This window comes from Felis catus, chromosome D4, assembly GCF_018350175.1.
Source record: "Felis catus isolate Fca126 chromosome D4, F.catus_Fca126_mat1.0, whole genome shotgun sequence".
NCBI classification, from domain to species: Eukaryota; Metazoa; Chordata; class Mammalia; order Carnivora; family Felidae; genus Felis; species Felis catus.
Genome location: NC_058380.1, coordinates 84,231,090 through 84,253,740, shown reverse-complemented (window position 1 = coordinate 84,253,740; position 22,651 = coordinate 84,231,090). Strand labels below are relative to the sequence as shown.

At 43.5% G+C, this 22,651-nt stretch overlaps 1 protein-coding gene across 7 annotated transcripts in view; it reads left to right on the top strand.

Moving 5' to 3' along the window:
- MAPKAP1 (MAPK associated protein 1) overlaps positions 1-22,651 on the top strand; it is a 246,002-nt gene that overhangs the window by 161,565 nt on the left and 61,786 nt on the right. For 5 of the 7 annotated variants that reach the window (XM_019816522.3, XM_019816521.3, XM_019816520.3 and 2 more), the window contains 2 exons: positions 7,774-7,932; positions 20,152-20,259. The exons of 1 other annotated variant lie outside the window; for it this stretch is intronic. In XM_019816522.3, coding sequence (XP_019672081.2) covers positions 7,774-7,932; positions 20,152-20,259 — 267 coding nt within the window. The remainder of the gene's footprint in view (positions 1-7,773; positions 7,933-20,151; positions 20,260-22,651) is intronic. One more of the 7 variants, XM_006939465.5, reaches the window with a different exon arrangement.

Sequence of the window (22,651 nt, the reverse complement as noted above, 5' to 3'; positions counted from 1 at the left end):
TCCCCCATAAGCAGTTTAAAAGGCAGTTTTACCAATCGCAATGACACCTTTCCACAATGAGTTTTTCCTTTTTGAGTATGTTACAAATACCGGTACTTTCTATAAGACCTTTAAGTGCATTAAGAAAAAAAGAAGAAGAAAAATTGCTCGTCAATCAGGGCATTTCTTTTTCTGCCTTACAATGACAGTACCCAGAGACAAAGAGGACTTAAAATCAGGAAACGGCATTGGAGTGGCACTATGAGGCAGGTCCGGGGAGAGGACGTATCAGCACCTACTTCTCATTACCCTGCTACTGATCACAGTGGGACCGTCAGCAAAGTGGATAGATTGTACTGTGCCATCAAACCAATTTTTCAAATGGAAAGTCGGTGAGATGTGATTAAAGCCCAGGTGTTGCAGAAGATACAAGCCGGTCTATTGGAGCTCCTCAGTCTTCCCCAAAGCTGTCACAGGATCAGAGAAATATCAAATCATAACGAATGCCAGCTTTCCTTTTTTGTTTTATTTATTTTTTTTTTTTGTACACTACATTTAGTAGAACAATGTGAATTAAGATACAATTAAGACAAACTATGACTTAAGTCTAAAGAATCCGGAGGGTCATGAAGATCTCTCAAACACAGTGTGTCCAAATCCAAACTCAGCACTCAGTAAATATTTATGGAGCCTCTGCTACATTTTAGGCAGCGAACAAGGATGGCCTGTTCTCAGCTCTCATTTTAGTAGGGTAGATGGTCAATAAAAACAGACCAACCAAGATACGTTTGATAGACTCGTTTCTGGCTTTTGCCTGTCCGTTTTTTGACAAAAAGGACTTCTTTGAGTCTCCAGTTTTGTGAGTGCCCCTCCTGAAAGGAGTCCCCCTTGCCCTCACGACCAGGCATTACCTCAGTCTTTCCACTTTAGCAAGTTTCCATGCATCTGCTAGTTGACTACCAACACCACTCCCTGATTTAGGGAGATGTGGACAGGACAGCAGTGCCCGGGTCAGTTCATGAGCAGTCAGTGACTTGCTGTGTCCAGATCAACAGTGTAAAGAAAGAGGTACAGGCTGTATCTCAGCTTTGGAAACTGCTGGAGAGAACACCGTCCCTCAGCCGCTTAGCTCTGCATCAGAGGACCCATGGGCCTGCCGCAGTGAGTTCCTAATACATTGATCTTGCCAGATGTTGGTGAGTACCTTACCAAGTAAAGGGACGAGGACCCTCCATTTTCCTTTGGAATGGGGCGATTGAGCTTTCATTTGAGTGAAATGAGAGTGCTTTGTGGAGAACAGGTTCCTTTGTGTTTGCCACCACTGTAGCTGGCCTGGAGTTGGTGACCAGCATGTTTTGCGGAACGAGCTAAGGAGAAGCAATGAAAGCCGATCTGCAGCCCGCAGCTGCTTCACTCCCTGCCGGCCCAGGCCCAGGGCCACCCACTTTCTAGTCAAGAATAGATTCATTGCACTTTGATTATTGGAGATCAAACTTCCTCCAAGAATTAAATCATCGAATGAAAATGTAAATGTCTTAGAAATGAGACGCAATGCACATCAGTTGAAATTAGTGTTGCCTCCCAGGTTCCCTTAATGACATGAATCTCTAATGAGTCCTTGGGGAGCCAGTGGAATATCGCAAAAACAGACATTTTAAGCATTGATAATCAAGTAAGGGTGCCCAACAGGAAGAAGCTATTGCATAGACTGTACTACAGAAAAAGAAAATTAAAGCAAATTCACTTTCCAAAAGCAGGGTGTGGATGCGTGAAAGATGGAGCACGCGCTAATTCCTCATCTTCCGTAGCAGAAGTTAATACATACTGTCTGATGCTTATGATCATTTTTAAAACAGCTGAGCAAGAATGCTAATAAAAAATAGGAAGATGAATACAAGGAGAAATAGCAAAAACTTTTTAAGGTCATTTCCTGTAAGAAGGGATTCAGGGATGTGCAGGGAATCAACTTTTTCACTATAGGACTGTGGTATGATTTACTTTTAAAACTGTATGTACCGGTGATCCTTGACCAACATGGGTTTGAAGCGCATGGATCCACTCGTGTGGATTTTTTTACTGTACCGTACTGTGAATGTATTTTCCTTATTATTAGCATCTTCTTTAGCTTGCTATATTGTAAGAATACAGTATGTGATACATACACCATACAAAATATGTGTTAATCGACTGTTTATGTTATTGGTAAGGCTTCCAGTGAACGGTAGGCTATTAGTAAAGTTTTTGGAGAGTCAAAAAGTTATATGTAGATTTTCGGCTGTGTGGGGATTAGCGCCCCTAACCCTGGCGTTGGTCAAAGGTCAACTCTACGTGTTCCTTCAATAAAAGTAAAAATTTTTTTTAATTTATAAAAAGAAGACTGCTTATTTTCAAAATCTAGAGCTGAGAAAGATTTCTTTCTTTCCCTTGCTTACACGGACTTGCTTCATTTGGTAACTTCCTTTCTCTTAAAAGCCACAATCCATTTTATTGTGTTGGATGTCAGTTTTCTGTGAGAACACTGTTATTAAATAGTTGCTTCCCATTACAAACATCTCCAAACCTTTCAAAACCAAAATGTTATATGAGTATAACCATTATATTGTGATTCTGCCAACATCTTGTCTCTGTGACCTGTATTTTCCGTAGGTTAAAGCACAGGCTATTAGCTGAGTACTCCTGTCCCATTCTAAGAATGACTAATATCTCAAATATAAATGAAAACAGCTGCTTTTCCATAACATTAGAGTTCCAAACAGCTGTCACATGTACATTTTGACATTCTTTTTTTTTTTTTTCTTTTTTCCAAATTGGGACAAAAGTTCGTTTACTGAATCTACTAATCTGGTTAAGTATATCATCTAACTTCTGTGGAAAGGTGGAGAGGAGGTCACAGAAAAACCTCTCGAGCTAGAACGTAGCCATCTCCAAAGACTCAAGTTTATTTAACATAAAAACCCTCTGATGAGACCCCTCTGTGCCAAGAACATAAGGTCCGTAAGGGCCTGGCGGTGGCTGCCGCACCACTGCTGCCCTTGCCGGAGAACCTGCACCTCGGTGGACAGCCATTGTTCTCTCTCTGGCTGGAGAGATGTGGAGCGCCACCCCCTTGTCTCCGGAAAGCCTGAATCTGTGCTGTCTCATCTTCTGCGGCCCTTCGAGGGTTTAGTTCAGGGGCTGCTGTTGTGGATCAGAAGACCGTACTCCCTCTGTTGGCTTAAAGCTGGCCCTGCCACTACCAGCTAGGTGACCTTGGTCCGGTCATTCGCCCTCTCTGAGTTGCTTGCTTTGTTTTGCTCTTCAGTAAAATAAAACCACAACTAGATCGCAGACTACTGGTTGGTAGTTGTAACTGTGGGAGAGCTTAGTCCCTGAGTTCAAGAACCATCTCCCCGGCTCTGCTCTTGTTCCTGTTACACTCTTTCTAGCTCTTTGATGAGTTTCTTTCCCTGTTTGAACTTCATTTTCCTCATCTATAAATGAGAATAATACTATCTTCTTTATGGCATTGTTGTGAGAATTAAATGGAAATCCAGGTGAGACACCAAACACTTAGCTATTACTATTTTATTACTCACTAAATGGTAGTCCTGCCCCCTCCCTTCAATTTCATTGTTATGAGACCCAGTCATACTCACCGTTTTGTGATCTAACACTTTGTTTTTTATGAGCGTGACTGCTTTGAGTCATGATTCAACAGAGACCCTAGCCGCGAAGGGACCCAGCTCAGATTTAGTCCACGTGACGTACGGCCCAGAATGTGTGCATCTGTCTGCCCAGCTGCTCATTTGAGCTTTTCCAGGGGTCTGAGGCCCCTTGTCGGAGCACCGCAAAGCATCAGTGAGAACAGAGGCATGCACATGTAAGAGTGACCTGGCATTCCTCTGGAGCACTCTGCATCTGGGGCTGGATATGCAGAAGGGTTAAAAGCTGGAGAAACTTTTGTCATAAATTTCCTCTTCGGCAGGACTTCCCAGGGAACATCTGACATTAGGAGAGAGGAAATGCTGATTGGCCTCGGAGTCAGCTGAAGGAGACAGGAGCTGCAGTGGAAGCTGCTGGATTTACTGTTATTAGCAAGGCAAATGGAAAGCCAGCAGGGCAGCCCAGCTCCCAGATAATAGATGCAACGAGAAGGAAAGCTCCCAGGAAGGAAGATGGCTGGCAGCCACGACTCCTCTACCTCCTCTGCTGCCATTTCTTTCCATTGCTTTTACCTTTTTGTTTCGTGTGTTTAGCGCAAGGAGAAGCATACTTTAGCATCTTAGGTTATAAGTCACAGCTGGTTTAAAGTAAAACAGGATCTATAATTCAGCTTCTTACTGGCTTGATAGATTCATAGTTGAACATGGTGAAATGTGTAAAATTGTGTTGATATAGTATTAAGAAGTTGCCATTTATTGAGCACTTACCATGTGCCAGACTAAGTGCTTTACATGTGTTATTATCTCATTTAACCCATATAACAACTTCATGCTTTAGAAATGATCATCATCCCCAACTTAGAGATAAAGAAACAATGCTTAGAGCACTTAGGTAATTTCCCAAGGTCTTAAAGCTTAGTGGAGCTGGGATTTGAACCGTGCCATTAAGGTCCTACCAGTCCAGTGGAAAGTAAGCAAGAGCCCAAATGGCTATTATGGGGCCAGACAGGGTACTGGCAATAAGAAAAGTGCTTACTGAGTCCTGAAATGCAGTGCTAACTGGGACAGTGGTGGTTAGAAGGAAGATGGGCAGGCAGAGGGGAGCCGAGTTAGCAGGCGGAGATGATATCTGAAGGGCCTGATCCCCCAAAACAGGGAGCAGGGCAGATAGGCAGTTGATCCCTGAGGACCACAAGGAATGAGGGGGAACGGCAGGTCGTGGCAGCAAGGACCAGGGAAACAGATGATGCTCGGCATCACAAAGAGCCGTGTCCTGTGCAGGGTCAGGTCACAAAGGCAACAGGTGAGCAAAACTCCTATTGTCAGGATTACCTCTGGAAAAAAAAATCCCTTTAAAAATGCCTGTGAGAGGCCAGCACACTGTAGGTTTTCTCATTAACTCCAACGCAGCGAGCTTTTGTTTTTCTAGCATGAGAACCAATGAAAACTAAAAATACATATCTTTAAATGCTAAAATCAAACTTGGCACAGAAAGATGCTCACACTATAAGAGGAGCTACGCAACAGACACCGGCATCCACCCAATTAATTCAGTAAGTCATTCATCAGACGTTTACCAAGCTCTGTAGTTGCAGCGATGACTAAGGCTCCCACCTCCCATTCACCTTCTTGTGGTTTATTGAATCACCAGGAAGACATGGTAAGTGGGATTCTCCAAACTATTTAAATTATTCTCTTGGTCATTCCTCACTCTCTCTTTTCCCTCGTTTTTTACCAAACAAGTACAGGTGAATTCAGATAAATTAATTGTGTGACTTGTATACAAAGAGATCCAGGCAGTAGGCGACATCAAGAACAGGCCCAGTTTCCTGAGAGGCACACTGAGGACCTAGCAGGGTACTAGACCCAGGGCAGGGTTCTGGGCAGGACTGGGCTGGGGGCAAGGGCAGTTACCTGAATGAGACGTTAAGGTCAAGATCAGATTTCAAGAAAGGAAATCTTGTTTGGGTTGGCCTCAAAGTGCAGAAATCCTCTTGCCTTAGAGCCGAGCCTACAGCGAGAGGAATGTTAGGTGATGCAGTTTTCCCTATTGTGGGAAAAGAAAGCGGGCCATTCTGGGAGTCTTGTCAGGGCCTGATGTTGTTATAGGAGTCAGTCAGAGAAAAGCATATGCAAAGAGTTGTGGAGGCCAGATAAGACCTAGGGAATGACCATAAAATGGATGTGGTTTGACAGACTGCTAGCAGGCGGTGTGGATGAAGGGAGCCATGATACTATGCACTGAACAGAAAGGAGACCAGTTCTGCTGGCTCCTAGAGGACATAGATGGGCAAGAAATTAGGATGAATAGAAGGTCTGGAGAGTAGGGTAAGGAAGTTGTGAGAGGATTTTAAGCATAAAAGTGATAGCCTTAAGAGTTGGACTCCAGAGATCCCCCTCTGACAATTGGAGGAAGAATGGATAGCTGGAGGCCAGGAGATGAGTTGGGAAACCATTACTGAGGGCTGGACGATAAGCAGTGCAGAGGAGATGTGTTAAGTGGGTAGAGTCTGTGGAACTTGGGAGTTGACTTCACGTCAACAAGGAGGAAGGCTGTGTAAGAAGTATTCCAGACTTGCGAGTGCCTCCTCATTCACGACTCTGAATCCTTAGAGGCCAGAATCAACCTTCATGATCTCTGCATCTGTAGTGCATAGCCCGGGACTTGGCACACGGTAGGTTCAGTAAATGTTTGATGAACAACTGAGATAATCCATTGGAGACTTGTGGGGTCATCATTGGAAACCCAGTTACAAGGAAAAAGAGCTGGTTTGAGTAGAGAAGATTCATGAGTTTGTAGTTGATTATCCTGTACAATTAGAATCAAATAGGTGCTTGGAGTTCTCTTCATTCCTGCAAAGACAGGCCTGAATCACTTATTGTCAGCAGTACTTCCTTGGAGAGTTGGTGGATGTCCCTAAGAGGCCCTGCAGCCTTTTGTCCCGCCCAGGGTTAGAACCCCTTCCACCAGGGTCACTGGCCCCCAGCTGTTTATAAAATGCTGTCATTCCTGGTACCTGGAATCTGTTCAGTAGCCTGTCTAGTATATACAACTATTATCTCCATTTTCAGGGGAGGAGACTGAGGTTCAGAGAGGACGTGGTTTACCCAAGCCAGTCTCTGCCATAAGCAGGTTTGAATAGAAGTCTTCAGATTCCACTGGATCGTAACAAAGTCTGATGATTGAAAACAGTTGGCCCTAAGCCCTCTCTCCATTGACTTAGGCTGGAGTCACCACTTTTATATAGCTCAGAAAAGGCTACAGACAAAGTCTCCTTCTGGTTGTTTCTGTTGTTTTTGTCCTTAGGTGTTTGTGACTAAATTCACTAATTTTGCTGGCTGTCAAGGCTGTGTTAAGGAAAATGGGTTTGAACTGCTGTGGTTTTTGAGTACTGGACTGGATGTCAGAAACCTTTGCCATCACGGGAAATTCTGTCACTCTGGATTTACTATCTGCTCCCCACAGCTGAATTCCTCAGCAGTGTGATTTAGCACCCTGGCTCCCCATCAACCAGTTTTGGCATTTATTTGAATGCATTACCCCACTGGTTTCCATAAACTATTTTACAATTGTTTAAAATAAATGACTGTTTATTTCCACAAAAACCATCTGTATTTCTTTACAGAGTAGCAGATAACTGTACGTAAAATTTGGTAATGTCACAGTGACTCAAGTTAAGAGAAACAGATTAGATTGAAAAATTGGATGCTAAGGGACAGTGTTAAAGGTTTCCATCCTCTCTAACAAGTGATATCTGGATTTAAAGGAAGGGAAAAAATGTTTCTCTTTTAAAAGTAATATCAGGCCTCCTTTCTCCAAAGGGAAGTGCATTCATGCCAGCTGGATAGGAACAGGATAGGGACTGTGAGCATTCCTCTGCCCCTTCAGCACTCTCTCTGCCTGGGGTGGTGTGGAAGAGGCTCCTGTCCAGTGGCTTCCAGCCTTCTCCAAGTTTTGGCTTGTCCATGCCTTACCTCTTCTTGTTCTGACGTTGAGTGGATTCCCAGTCCTGTGTGTTGTAGTTCAGAGATCACGGGCAGGAAGCTCAGTGGGGCAGGTTGCTGTGGGGAGAGAAGAGAGGCCTGGCTGAGGGAACTGAGCTGATGGGGAGGCAGGATTGGCCCCTGACAGTGGTGGTCTTCCATTCTCCAGCCAGTGTCCAAAACAGCACCGATCTACACCAGCCCCGCCCATCCCCAGGAAACCCAACCAACCCCAACCCAGAGATGGAGCTGTCTTGTGATTATCGAAGCAGTGGGGACACATGGAGTCAGTTGGAGGTGGACCTCCCAGTCTGCTTTGGAGGAGGAGGTAGGTAGTCAAGGTGGTAGCCAAGCAAGCTGTGTTCCCACTTAGTCACCGAAATATACACTGAAATACACCTTTTGCTGTGACTGTCCCAGGAATGCAGAGATACTGAAATGTGCACTCGAACCTCAGTTTGCATACAGTTAGCACAAGAGCCAGGTCCAGCCAGAGATCTGTTTAGCTGGGTCACACAGAGCAGTCCAGAGGCAGTGGCACTTGGGCAGTTTGGACTTGTTGAGTAGGAGGGAGCGAGCACCAGAGACATGAAGAAACAGGAAGATGACTTCAGACAGAGGGACTATGATGAGCAGAGCACAGGGGGTTGAAACTGCATGGTTTGGGGGATATTTCTGGATTATTGTGTCATTAGGTGGGAGTTGAGAGGCTATCAGATCTGCCATCAGTGTGGCAGACCTTTAGAGGTTCCAGCCTCTGCTGAAGAATCATACCCCACTCCCCGCCCAGTGAAGTCTGGAAAGCAGAAGCAGAAACCCAGACTTGTGATCAATGGAGTCCTTGGAACAACTCTAAGAGGGAGATACTGTTATTATTCCTCTTTTACAGGTGGGAAAGCAAGGCATAGACAGTTTAAGTAACTTGCCCAGGGTCACATAGCTAGTAAGTGGTGGGACTGGGAATTCGAACCCAAGCAGTCTGGCTGATAAGGAGGTCAGCGGGCGCTGCAGGGCACTCCCTAGAACACACACACACTCAAACACTGAGTTTAGGGCAGGGATCAAATCCACACCTTCTTCCTGTCCTTCCAAGGTGCAGGGATAGACCCCCTATCACACCGTCTCTTGTCTCAAAGCCTGAGTGGAGGCATCAGGACAATCCCAGAAGGAGGCTGAATAGACCAGACGGAGACAGTAGGGAGTCGCCCGTTGCTTTCCACAGCCCATCTAGAATCCAGGAGGCAGACAGGGCAGGCATAGTTGTCTAGCCTGTGGTGATAAGAGAAGCACATGGGCAGTCTGACCCTTGGTCTGCAGTCATGGCCTCTCTTTGTGAACAGCCTGGCCTCAGGTATTCCAGTGATTTTCACCTTTCCTGCCCAGCTCCTTTGGGCAGCTCTAGATAGCTCTGTGGTCCCCCCCTGTGGCCTGACTCTGGACCATGGGAACCCGTGAAAACGCTCTGTGCCATTTTAGTTCCTGGCCCCCCAGCTGCTTACATGTCTCTCCGGTAGCCCCTGAGCCCCCATAATCTGTGAGGAGCCAGAGATGATGAGAGGAGGCTCCAGAGGCCAGAGTCCATAGCGATCCTAGCTGGAATCACCTCTAAAATTATTTAACCTCATTTTTTTAATTGGATTTTTAATGACAGAAGTGATACCAATGCATGTCAAAAATCCAAACAAGATAGAAATCCATAAAGGAAAAAAGCAAAAGCCTTTGTCTTTGCTACCACCCCATCCTACACACAAAGGTGATTCTGGTTAACTGAGTAGCTGTGAGAACAATCTGGCTGATATCTTTCCAGATTGTGTGTGGGTGTGTATTTTCAACAACAACGCTTCACACACACATATAAATGCACTTACATAATAGCTAGAGTTTTATTTTATTAATATGGTGCACACTCTGTACATTCTCTATCTTTTTTAATTTAATAATGTATCATGGAAATCTTCCCGTGTCTTATTAACTTAGTTTATTTTTTTCCTCAGGTACATAACATCCCAGTGTACAGATATACTGTAATTTATTTAATCATTTCCTGCTGGAGAATATTTAGGCTGTGTGCAATTTTTGATTTTACAACAGTGCTGCAGTGAACATCTTTGAACATATATCATTGTGTACTTGGAGTAATGCTCCTCAGGATAGATTCCTTTGTTGGGTCAAGAGTCAAGGTTGTTCAATTTTAAACGCCACCTTGTTGAAGTCATTCTATTGAACAAAGATTATTGAGCACCACCAGAGAGCCTGTTGCTGTGCTGGAGCTCTTGGGAATAGAGTTGGTTTTATTAAAAAGCCCCTTCACCCTCATCTTCAAAGATTTGCAGGAGTGGGGGTGGGGGGGTAAACAATGACAAATAGGCAGAAATGCTTCTAATCCAGCATGCTCCATACACCCGGAGGAGCAAGGCCCCAAGGAAGTTGCAATGAAAGAGCCCTCGATTCTGACAGGGATTCGGGCAGGGCTGCAGAGAGGAGGGGAGGTGCCAAAAGGTGTGCCTCCCTACTCCTCCCGGGAGCCCATCTGTGAGGCTGGGTGTTCAAGAAGAAATTTGTTCTAAAGAATTATGATGCTCCTGCATTTTCTCCTACACAAAGAAGGAAATCTCGGCTGTACGCCCTTTCCTTTCCTCCTCTTGGCACTTTCTGATTGATGATTGGAAATGATGGCAATACATAAACTATTTTTCTTTTTATTTTATGACCTGGTAATAGCAGTAACATATTTCCAGTAAATGTTTTCTATCGCAATAAAAAAGTTGTAACAAGACTAGAAATGGGTATAGTTAAACCCTAAAGAAATCATACTTTCAGAACTGTGGATTGAGGCAGTAACTCTGTAAATCATTTAACTTAGAGAAAGGTCCCCTCCACCCCAAAAAACTCAGGGCAAGCAGCTGGTGTTCACTCGGAGTGCTCGTTGGATAGATGCCTGCTATGCAGGCTGGGGGAGCCTCTAGTTTTGACCCCCATGAGACCCAACTACTCTCTGTCTTCCCACCTAGTTTCCCACCCAACAGCTTTACTCCTTTCTGAACCAATAAATCATCTCAACCTTACAATTCTTTTTTTCAACCCCCAAATCAAGAAGATTCTAGTATGCTCTATCTGGAATACAGTGTGGTAGTGTGGTTAAGAGCACGGGCTCTGGAATCACACACCTGGATTCTTGTCCTGGACACGCTGTGGGCACATGACTTAACCACTCCACATCTTTTTTCTCCTCTGTAAGAGGAGGATGATAATGGGGCCTCCCTCATAGAGTTTTATGATTCAGAGTGCTAATGCATGTAAAGTGCTTTGTTAAGGGCCAGGAGTCCTCAGTGTCGCTTACTGTTGTATTTTAAAAAAAGGGTAAATTGATGATTTTATTAAATTTGCAAAGCAGTACAACCACCAACATTTATTGAGTGCTTATTACGTCGTAGGCACTGTGTTACACAATCTTTGCAGTTACCCCACAAAGGTTTAGATCAGCTAATGTGCCCAGTGTCACATGGCTTGTAAAAAAGCCAATATTTTAATCAAGGTCTTTCTGACTCCAAAACCATTGTCTAACCGCCACATGTCCACCTGCTAGGATTAGATACTCAGCAGGAGCAGAGATGGTAAAACTGGTTAAAACTCCTCAGAAGTAGTTCTGTCTTACACAGTCATGGCCTCCTTTGGCTAACGAAGATTCTGGAGCAGATAGTGTTGAGAAACTATGCTCTAAGAACTCCACAGTCAGGCAGAAGAAAAAAAAAAAGGCATTTCCTTTCCTAATTGCAGGCAGAGCAGCCTGCTTCTCAGCTGGTCCTTGTTTAGGGCCTGTGACTCTTCAGAGAATGAAGGTCTGCTTTTTCTGGTTGTCCGGTGTCCTTAACATGCTCTAAAAATTAGGCCTTTCCAGCCTTTGTCTTTAATTTCTGATTCTAGCTGACACCTTCATTAATGGTCCAGTACAAGCTTTCTGTCAACTTGAAGACTACTGTGTAAAAGTGGTTTTGCTGTCCTATCAATAATGGTCATAATTTCCCCAATACTCTCATCAGCAGTGAATTGAGTCTTGCAGCAAAGAAATGGAAACCCCAGTGCAGTGGTTTTAAAGTGATTTGTCTTGTAGACGGCGTCTTATTTCAGTAAAATCAGGTCAGTGCGGCACTGCTGGGTCAGATGTAAGTCTGATACAAATTACTTGGAGGAAATTGATCATTTGAACGTTAGGTTATTTTTAACTACTGTAGCTTTTTAATATCTCTTTTTTTCCCTTTATTTACATCTGTTTTAATAAACTTTAACCATCATCATCAGGCATATTAAATGTCTTCTCAATTTCAGCCAAGCCTGTGAGGATAGGAAAGAGTACCCTCTACCCACCCCGCAGGAGTGACCTTCCCTGCACAGTTTAGGGGTTTGCCACAGTTATGGCCTTGTTTAAACACTTAAGCCCACTCCTCCTCATCCGCCGGCTGGCCCCCTTACTGGGGTTTGTTTATTGCACAGACTGGCCCCTTGACCAGTCTGTTCTTCATTGCTATTGAAAGTTAATGGGGGCAAAATTGCATTCCCAAACATTTGAACCTGAAGTGGCCAGGGCCGAACTTAGTTGATCTCTGGTGATCGGTTCAATTTAGTTACGATTTTTTGCCATTAGGCTGGGGCTGAATGATGGTGATTTGGTTGAGGCCAAATGTCTGAAGAAAATTGGCTCTCTGATAAGAGTGCTGTTATCAGAGGGGGCTCCCTTCTCATTTACATTTAGATGAGTATTGATTATTTATTTACTCAGAGAAGTGAGATTCGTTTCCAATCTTATCTTTCTCGTCTCTGCTTGTCAGCAGAAAGAGAGATAGAGCTCCTGACATCAGGCCAAGATAACAGCACTTTGTAGTAAAGATAAAAGTTGGAATGGGCCTTTTTCTAGTCTTGACTGAAAGGATAAGTTTTAAAAATTAGAACTGATGGGTCATGCTTTCAAAACCTTTCCTGAAGGTTTTGCAGTTTAACTAGGCAGGAGAATTGGTTTATTGGAACAGCCTTGGTCTTTCTTCTTTTGTAATAGGAATTGTATTTAATTTGATTATATTCGGCTGTTTCACTGAGAGCAAATTGTGTATTGGCTCAGAAGAGGCTAAAGTGTGACCTTATTGTCATGTCAGCTTGTTCCTTTTTTATTATTTAAATTCCAAATTATCCAATCTGAGCCTCAGAGGGGGTATAAGCTACAGTGGCTATCACTTGAATATAATTCAGTGCTTACATTAAGATCAAGCAGAAAATGATTATAGTCTCCCCTAGAGGAAGAGTTGTAAGTGATGGCACTGACACTAAATGCAGATATTTTAGAATAGCTGATGTCGGGTCTGGGCTCTGATATTGACAGCGTCAGCTTGTCAGGGGTGGCTTTGGCTCAGTGAGGAACTCGGGATTCAGCCAGCCCCTGCCGTAGAGCAGGCAAGGCTTGGCACAGTTTGCCTCGAATGGACCTCCCTGCCACCAGTCTCCTCCAGCCCATTACCCACAGTGTCACCGGAAGAATCTTACCACAGTGTAAAAGCTGATTATGTCACTTCCCTGCTCTGGTAGCATCTGTTGCTTATAACAGAGAATCCAAATCTTGACCGACAGTCTGGGCCAAGCCTGCCAACCCACTTCCCCTCACACCCCAACACGAGCCTAGGCCTTGTCCACACTGAATTTCCCTCAGTCCGTGTGGGCTCTTCAGTCCCTCCTTGCTTTTGGACATGGTATTCCCTCTGTAGAAATGCGCTGTTTCCCCTGGGTCATCTGGCTCTGAGTCCTCCTTCAAGACTCTGCTCAGATGTTTCCGTCTTGGGGAAGTGGAAGTTCGGTGCTTCCCTCTTCTCTGTTTCCACAGCACCTTACCGGTCCCTGCCTGAAGGGGAGCACTGATTGGGCTCTTTGGATAATAGCTGCTCCTGGGTCTTGCCACCTCCCCCAGCCTGCCTGAAGGCAGGAATCACTAATTATTCATGTCTGTGGCTGGGACATTGTTGATGCTTAGAACATGTTTGTTCTATGGACATGCGGTTGGCATCGTAACTTCGCCTCTCCTTTGATACCTGTGCTGCCATGCTCAGCTCTGTGACCTTTACTCATCATTTTTAGACTGTTTGTAGAACCTAAGCCTAGGGAACCTTAGGAATCCTGGCTGCCAAACAAGTCTCTCATCTTGTAGCTTAAAAGCAAACCTGTTTAAACAGATACGTACCCTCTCCCACCCTACACCCCTGCCTGGGACACACATGAGAAAGGATATGACATCTGCTTTGACGCAGCATTCCCCGCCACCATGTATCGTCCCTTAATAGGGCTGTTAGCCTGTTGGGACTCTTGGCCTAGGGCGTATACTTGCACCTCCCACAGCCACCTCTGTTCCAGCCTGTGCTAGCAGGAACAGCCGCCAGCACTGAGCACTGTGCTAAGGAGTCAAGGATCGTCTCTTCTAATCCTCACAGCAGCCTTCCGAGGAAGTTCTGTTATCCTCATTTTACAGATGAGAAAATACACAGAGACCAAGTAACTTCCCCAGAATGCATATCTGGTTGTGTTACTCCCTGAGAGGGTGCAGGCCCCAGGAGTTTCCTGCTCAGAATCCAGCGTTTCCTCTTACTGGCTCATACTTCATCTTTTTCTGGCTACAAGAAGCTCTTTCAGATTAAAGCAGCTCTTGAAGCTGGTGAATGAAAAATAATTGACATGAAGGCACATCCGCGGAAGTATTCCACCTTCGACTTCCTCATTTTTCTCCGGACAGGTTTCTTCAGACCCTCAAACTTGTTCTGACGCTCAGCAATAATAACGATAGGTTCATTCATTTATTTATGACTTCAATCCAAAGAGCATTTGGAACATACACACCCTTACAATAGGATAAAGATACATGTATTGAACAACTACATGAAAGGAAAAGGAAAATAAAGATCCAGAGGCTTCATTGTCCTGGAAATGCGTGCCCAGTCAGCACAGTTGGGTCACATGTTTAATGCTGAGCTTCCTAACGGGCAAAGGAGAAAGGGACGCTATCAGTTAGTTACAGGATTTATGTTAAACTGTCTAAAGATACAAAAGAGCAAGCCAGTTGCCCCAAGAAAGTGCAGCTTTTACCGAGAGGTCTGAAGGAAGTTTCTCCCCTTATTTCTTTAGAAATAAGATGCAGAATGGTTGAGGCTATGGTCTCTCTCTTGGGGCTTCTACACTTGCTTCCCGTTGAATTTCAACTCTCAGCTGGCTCTCAGCTGTTGAGGAATTGTGTGCTAAAACCTTTTATGTTTCAGCCAAGGATTGAAGGGATAGAGGAAGCTGGACTGACCATGTATGTATCCACCGTCCAACAGATACTACAGATTTTCTTTGAAACTTATGTGCTCAGATGTTTGCCTCAGGTTTACAAAATCCCATAAAAATCCTGCCTGGGTATTATAACTTGGAACCCTCCCAAAGTGCCCAGAGCAGTATTTTGTTCCTAGACTGTCCAGTGACATGGTGTTACTGCAATAAATACATCATTGGAATGCCCAAGCAGGCTTCCTTGTCGCTGCATAGTAACTGCTTTGCGGAATCTTCCTTTTGTGTCCACATCGACTGTGAAGTAGAAGGCATGTGGCTTCATGCGCAGCTGTGACATTTTAAAGCCTCTTTCCAAAGGTGGATGTTGCCTTGAGAGCTATGTCCTGTACCTTGTGAAAGAGACTTTTATATTTTATAAAATCATTTCCTTAGCAAAAATTTATTAATAGAAACTGACCTCACAGCTTGTCTTTTTTAAAATGGTTTTGGCTGCTGTTTTTTCTTTTCTCCCATGTCAGCTGCCAAAAAATTAAGCATTTGATAGAAACTGTAAGTTGATAGATCTAGTAGGTCTGGGTTGTCATAATCTTGATTATCATTACCAGACTTTTATTAAAAACTCGTTACGAGGGAGGCGATGTGGTTCATACATGTTGCAGAGTGCAGCCCTGGCTATGAATCCTAATCCCACCACTTCCTCTGGGACCTTGAGCCAGTTATTTAGCCTTTGTAAGCCCCAGTTTCTTCCCCTATAAAATGGAATTCATATTCTTTACATCCTAGGGTGACAAATCAGGCGATCTCTATAAAAGGTCTGGTAGAGTACGTGGCACATAGTAGGCCCCGTTAATGTTATGATCTCTTAGTTTTGTTACAGTCCTGTGATGAGGATGTGGATGACAATTGACACTAGGTAGCACTATTCACATATCCAACACTGCTCTGCTTTACAACTATTAACTCATTAAATCCTCAGATAGGCCCATGAGGTATTATTATCTTCCCCGTCTTACAGATGAATAAACTGAGCGAGGTTGAATTGCCCCAGAGTCATACAGCTAAGCTGCTCAGCCAGGACTAGACCAAGGCAATCTGGCCCCAAGCCCATACCCTTAGCCACCGGCTTAAGTTGCTTCTCAAACACACCCTGCCTCCCATTACACATAAGGCTTGAAGTTATCAGTCTGGCCTTTTCAGGGGAAAGTGTATATGACAGGCTTTCCATGTGAGGGGTCTTCTCCACTGTTCAGGCAAGAATTAGGAGAGAAGTTGATATTTGTAAGAGGCAATTTTCCATTTGGGTTTTGATCTCAAGTCTCATCTAGAGCTTAACCACCCTGCTTTCCCTAAAGTCAAGACCTATCAGTCTTTTGCTAAGTTCATAAATAGGTTTCCAAGTTGGTCTTTAGCTTTTATGGAAGAGTGGAGGGAGTACCCCCAGGGCAGAAGATGACGCTCCGAATTTCAGTTACTGACAAAACTGGGCACACATAGGCATATTCTTTTTTTTTTTTTTTTTTTAATTTTTTTTTCAACGTTTTATTTTTATTTTTGGGACAGAGAGAGACAGAGCATGAACGGGGGAGGGGCAGAGAGAGAGGGACACACAGAATCGGAAACAGGCTCCAGGCTCTGAGCCATCAGCCCAGAGCCCGACGCGGGGCTCGAACTCCCGGACCGCGAGATCGTGACCTGGCTGAAGTCGGACGCTTAACCGACTGCGCCACCAGGCGCCCCACACATAGGCATATTCTTAAGGAAAGATGGAAGGAGAGAGTCTTCCTGGATGGATGGAAAAATAAGGTGATCCTGTCTTCATAAGGACCCAGGATACAGCCATTGGACAGGATATTTAGTATGTATGGATTTCATTAAAATAAATTATTTCAGATCATTTTCAGTTTGAATTTATAGAAAACCACAAGTTAAGTGATTCAGAACCCAAATGAAACAACAAATCTACAAAAATCTATAGTATGGTATAAAGTATGGCCTCTTTATAATTGGCCAGTAATTTATAGTTCACTAGAGAAAGAAAGGTTCAAAACACACAGGCTTCAGAGCTTAAGACCCTTGGGTTTTATTTCCCCTGTCCTACTTCCTACCTTTGTGATCTTGGGCAAGTTACTTCACCCTGCCAACCTTCAGGGTCCCAGCCTTCAGGGTCCCAATCTGTCAAATGGGGATAATAGTATCTGCCTCTTAGAGTTGCTGTGAGCATACACTAAGGTAACGTGGAGAGTGCTTGGCATATAATAGCCGTTCAGTAAGTGAGAGTCATCATCATATTAGGCTTCAGGGAGAAAGTCCTAAAGCTACTTTCACGAAAGAAACTGTTTTAATAGAAATATCTGCAAGACCTAAGAAACAAGAGAGTACATGTTGAATGATGGCAGTTATGACTTTGAGAGTGGTTCAGGGGCTCATGTTTGGGGACAAGGAACCTCTCCTAGTACCCCCTGCCCTCCCCTCCCCCCGCAGTTTCTCTCATCATGTTTCCCAGACAGCTGCAGAGACTGGAAGGAAAAGAGTGCAAAGGAGACCAGCCTGAAATAACCCTGATGCACCCAGGCCTTGGCTCCCAGCGATCGGGAAAGGGGTGGCTCGTTTACAGTCCAGCTGTCAGGCACACAGCTCCAGAAGCCCAACCCCCTGTACCCTGGGCTCAGAGTCAGACTACGCAAGCCTAGGTTACAGGGTTACTTAAGATGAAAATAGCGAGCTACATAAACAGACGAACGTCTGGTTTTGATTAAATTATCGCATGTGAAAGGCCCATTAGATGCCACAACGTGTGGTGATTATGGTATCCTCAGAAAAATGGTGTAGTAAGAGATCAGAAGACTTGTAGGTATATATGACATATTTTAAATGATAAAAGTAGCCTTTATTATAGGAAATGTAAAAAACACAGAAAAACACTAAGGAAAAATAAAAACACTCATTATCCCACTATCCAGTGCAACCACTATTCACGTTTTTTAATGTTTATTTATTTTTGAGAGAGAGAGACAGAGACAGAGCATGAGCTGGGGGAGGGGCAGAGAGAGAGAGGGATACATCGAATCTGAAGTAGGCTCCAGGCATGAACCTTGAGATCATGACCTGAGCCAAAGTCAGAAGCTTAACTGACTGAGCCACCCAGGCGCCCCAGCACTATGCACATTTTGGAAATAACTTTGCAGTCTTTTTTCCCCTCTGTGACTTTACATATATTTTTTCACAATTGCAATCATCCTGCATATATTGTGTTATAGTTTGCCATTTTCATAAAATAGCGTATTATAAACATGTTTTATAAAATTAAGTATTTTTGCAGCATCGCTTTTAATATCTCTATGGCATTTCACAATATTTTGTTTAATCAGTCCCCTGTTGTTCTATCTAGAGTGTTCCCAAATTTCGGCTGTCATTAAAAAAAAAATGAATTATTATAGCTAAACTGTGTACCTGATTTCACTGTAAATCCATAGAGGTGGATGTCAGTGTCTTGCCCATTGTGTTGCTGGGAGGTACTGGGGGTGGGGCCGCCCAAGATTGTTTGACAGGCCAGCGTCTTAGAAAGTAGCTGTCTAGGTTCAGCAGTGACTCCCTTCCTAGTGGGCTGAAAGGCCCACAGCTATGAAAGGTAGGTGTTAGGGAGGGGAAAGGAGAGGGTGGATGGGAATCTTCTCACCAACTAAGTTTTCTGAAAGTTCAGCTGGGCATGATTTTTCTGTGATTACTTCCACCAGTGACATCAGGAATCAACAGCAAACATGCCTGGTAATTGACAGATATCAGTGGCAAGTGACAGGTATTGAATACTAGGAATTACCTGTGTTTCCATACCTTTATTTGCTAAATCTTTTTGAAATGAAGATATAACTGGTGTATAATGTTGACCTGAATGTAGCATATTAGAGTTTATAGGAATCATGTAGGCTCTGAGCATGTATTTGCATAAACAGTTGTATAAGTATTTTGAGCATTGTTTACTTAGTAAAAGTTTAAGAGCTATCTGTAGTGTAAAAAAAGACTGAACGTGTGTAATAACTCTGAGAATTGCTGATGAAATACCAATTAGAGGAAAGAGGGACTGTCCCATGAAACGGCAGTGCTCTCAGTGAACATAGAACATAGGCGAGGAGAATGACACGGAGGAGGTGAGCGAAATGCCTTCAATTGCTGAGGGAGAGGTACTGGGTGTGAATAACAGCAAGCTGACAACAGCTGAAGAACATATCTAAAAATATGTGTTCTGCCCGGGAGCCCCGGAAGGCCTCTGATGCTTTCCTCAGATCTCTTACAGCCCTCCTCTGTCTGACCAAACATGCCTTTCAGAGTCAAAATAAGAAGACAGTTTCTTACACCTCTAATCTTTTCAATAACCATTAACAACAGGAGTAGTCTTTTGAATCTGATCATTGGACCCGTTAGGTGTTATCTGAGAAGAACAAGATTGTCATTTGGCTTAACAAAGAAATACATGAATAAATGTATAAAATGCCCAGTGTTTTATTAAGATCTGCCAGAACCCCCGTGTGACACAGGATGGCTAGTATTCCTGGTTTTCAGTATTATTGAACCTGTGTCTTTGTGTTTTCATGAATGTTTCAACAAAAACATGAATCAGCAGCCGCTGTCTATCACTGTAACCCTGAAAGCAGAGAATTTTTTTAACCTCACCTGCTTTTTAAAATATTTTTGAATTTTGGGGCTGTCATCATATTAGAATTCTACACATACTTTATCCCTGCTTATAATTGATTATGCATTATTATATAGTGATTATTAATAAGTACTTCTGTAGGAGTGCTTCCTATGAGGCAGGTGCATTACTAAGTATTTTTCCTGAATCATCTGTAATCGTCACAGTAATCTTTAAGGTATAAGCATTTCCCCCATCACATATTAGGGAACAGAGGCTCCAAGAGGGTAGGTTACCTGCCTCCTACCTGAGAAACCAGGTAACCCTGTTGTGATTCCAGGTCAGTCTGACTCAAAAGCCATCTGCCTTTCTGGGGGAGCCGAGCAAAAACGGAGCTGATAATAGAACAAACAAGTGTGTGGAACCTTGTGGGGGGGAAACAAAAAACAAAACCTAAACTCTTCCTTCTTGGATAGCTAGAGCCCTCAGACAGACCAGCATTTTCCTAATGCTTAAATCAGCTTTTTGCCAGTATTTGGGTGTTTTGTTTTGTTTTTTTCAATATTAAATTCACTGTTTCAGACTTCCTCCCCTCCTCCTGCCCCTTTGATCTTCCAGGCCCTCAGTACCGCCTGGAGAAGCAGAGTGAGCCCAATGTCGCCGTGGACCTGGAAAGCACTTTGGAGAGCCAGAGCGCATGGGAGTTCTGCCTGGTCCGCGAGAACAGTACGTTGGCCTCCTCGCTCCATGCCCGCTTTGTCCGTTGCAAACATGCTTAGGAGTCCTGTGTTTGGGAACACTCAGTGGTCTGGCTTCCCTTGGCAGCTTTGAGATGACTTTTTTTCCCAAGGCAGAGCTCAGCCTCCGTGCCAAAAGTGTGTCCCAAAATGAAATGATTGATTTTATGCATTTTGGTAAAAAGTCTGCATCCTGTTTAGCACTCTGTGATTAATATTTTTCTGTTGAACTGTATCTTCCTAAGTTAGGAGCAGCCCTGGAAGCAGCTTAGAAATAAATATGAGGCCTTTTCTGAGGAAAGACTATTTTGTACATAAAACAACTGGCCCCTGTCAGTATCACTGTTCAGAGTTCTAGTTTTAGAAAATTCTGTTTGCATATTTCTTAGTAGGAGGCAATGTAGTGTTTCCCAGAGCTATGCTGTAAACCCTTTTAAAACTTCGGTTAATTTCTTTCATTTTTTTCTTTAGTTTCCAAGTTGTGAATCTTTGCCATTCCCTCCTCCACACTCCCGCTGACTTACGGGGCAGGTGACGTGAAAACTGAGATTATGGCAGCCAATTCTCTGTAGTTATTCCTGCTTTGGGGCATTTACAGAGGCTGTTTCTTCTGTGAGGAACACACTTTCCCCCACTCCAGTTAACTGTTTCTCACCCTTTGTCTCTGTTCAAAAGTCACATCTTCAGAAAGGCCACCTGTGATCTCCCTGTCCCCTGTCACCTAAACCTAATCCGTTCCTCATTTGGGTGCCCTGTTAGGTTCTGTCTCAGAGCATACTATTTTTTCTTCATTATATATATATATATTCCTGTTTATAATTACATATTTTTCTCAATGATTGTTTGATTATCCCCCCCACTAGATTGTCAAGTCTGTGAGCACATCTTTGGCTCATACCAGGTTGTCCCTCATTATTTCAGCAAATACTTGTTCATCATTCACTCTAGGCCGATACTGTGGAACTTAGTAAATAAAGAATGAATGAATCAATGAATGAATGAATGTCAGTTTTTAGTCATGCCACTGGCCCTCTAAGCAAGACCAGCCTACTACTCATTGACCAGGGGCCCTGGCAGCCTCTGCTGGAGAGGCATGCACAAATTTCACCAGAATAGTGAAACACAATCTTGCCCTTAGCAACAAATTCTCAAAGGCAGAAGGTTGGTATCCCCACAGACTGCCGCCGGTTGTAAGTATCTTGTATAAATATGCAAAGAAATAAAAATTAATTGGATTCCCAAATGCTCCAAAAATTCAAATAAGTAGTAAAAAAAAAAAAATGTTTATCCCTGTCAACAATCTAAGATAGAAACATTTTAAAGCAACAATGTAACTCTTTTCACCAATTAAATAAGCTAGGTGTTTCCGAAAGAGTCCTTATTGCTAGGGAGAAATAGGCATATTCAAATACCTAAGTTAAGGTAAGTTAATGTAACTGAAAGTATCAAGAGACCTAAAGATGTTTTCCCTGGCGTGTCTTTTTTTTTCTCCTTTTTAATTTTTTTTTTAACATTCATGTATTTTTGAGAGACAGGACACAAGCAGGGGAGGGGCAGAGAGAGAGGGAGACAGAATCCAAAGCAGGCTCCAGGCTCTGAGCCGTCAGCACACAGAGCCTGACGCAGGGTCCGAACCCACAAACCATAAGATCGTGACCTGAGCCAAAGTCGGATGCCCAACCAACTGAGCCACCCAGGTACCCCCTCCCTGGCATTTCTGCTTTTGGGAATCTATCTTAAGGAGAAAAAAATCTAAAATGCAAAAAATATTTATGTGTATGATACTTGTTAGATATTTATGATGTCTAACAATAGAAGAGTAGTCAAATAAGGTATATCTATATTGGAAAATTGTGCAGGCCTCACCTTTTGGTAAAGGCAGACTAAGTAGCTTGGACAAATTCCCCCACTGAAGGTAACTTAAAAAGCTGATTTTTTTAGGGGCGCCTGGGTGGTGCAGTCAGTTAAGCGTCCGACTTCAGCCAGGTCACGATCTCGCGGTCCAGGAGTTCGAGCCCTGCGTCAGGCTCTGGGCTGATGGCTCAGAGCCTGGAGCCTGTTTCCAATTCTGTGTCTCCCTCTCTCTCTGCCCCGCCCCCGTTCATGCTCTGTCTCTCTCTGTCCCAAAAATAAATAAACGTTGAAAAAAAAAATTTTTTAAAAAAAAGCTCATTTTTTTAAAAAGCTGATTAAAATACATAAATCCTCACCCTAAAGTCATCAGAAAGCATGAGAAATAAAATAATTAATGGTCTATATCTGGAAGAAGATTGAACCAAAAGAAGGGAGATCAATACCTAGGAACAATTTTGTCCTGACATCATCTGAATTTGAGGACTACAATATTTAAAGGAAATTTTACCACCTTCAAATTCATATAT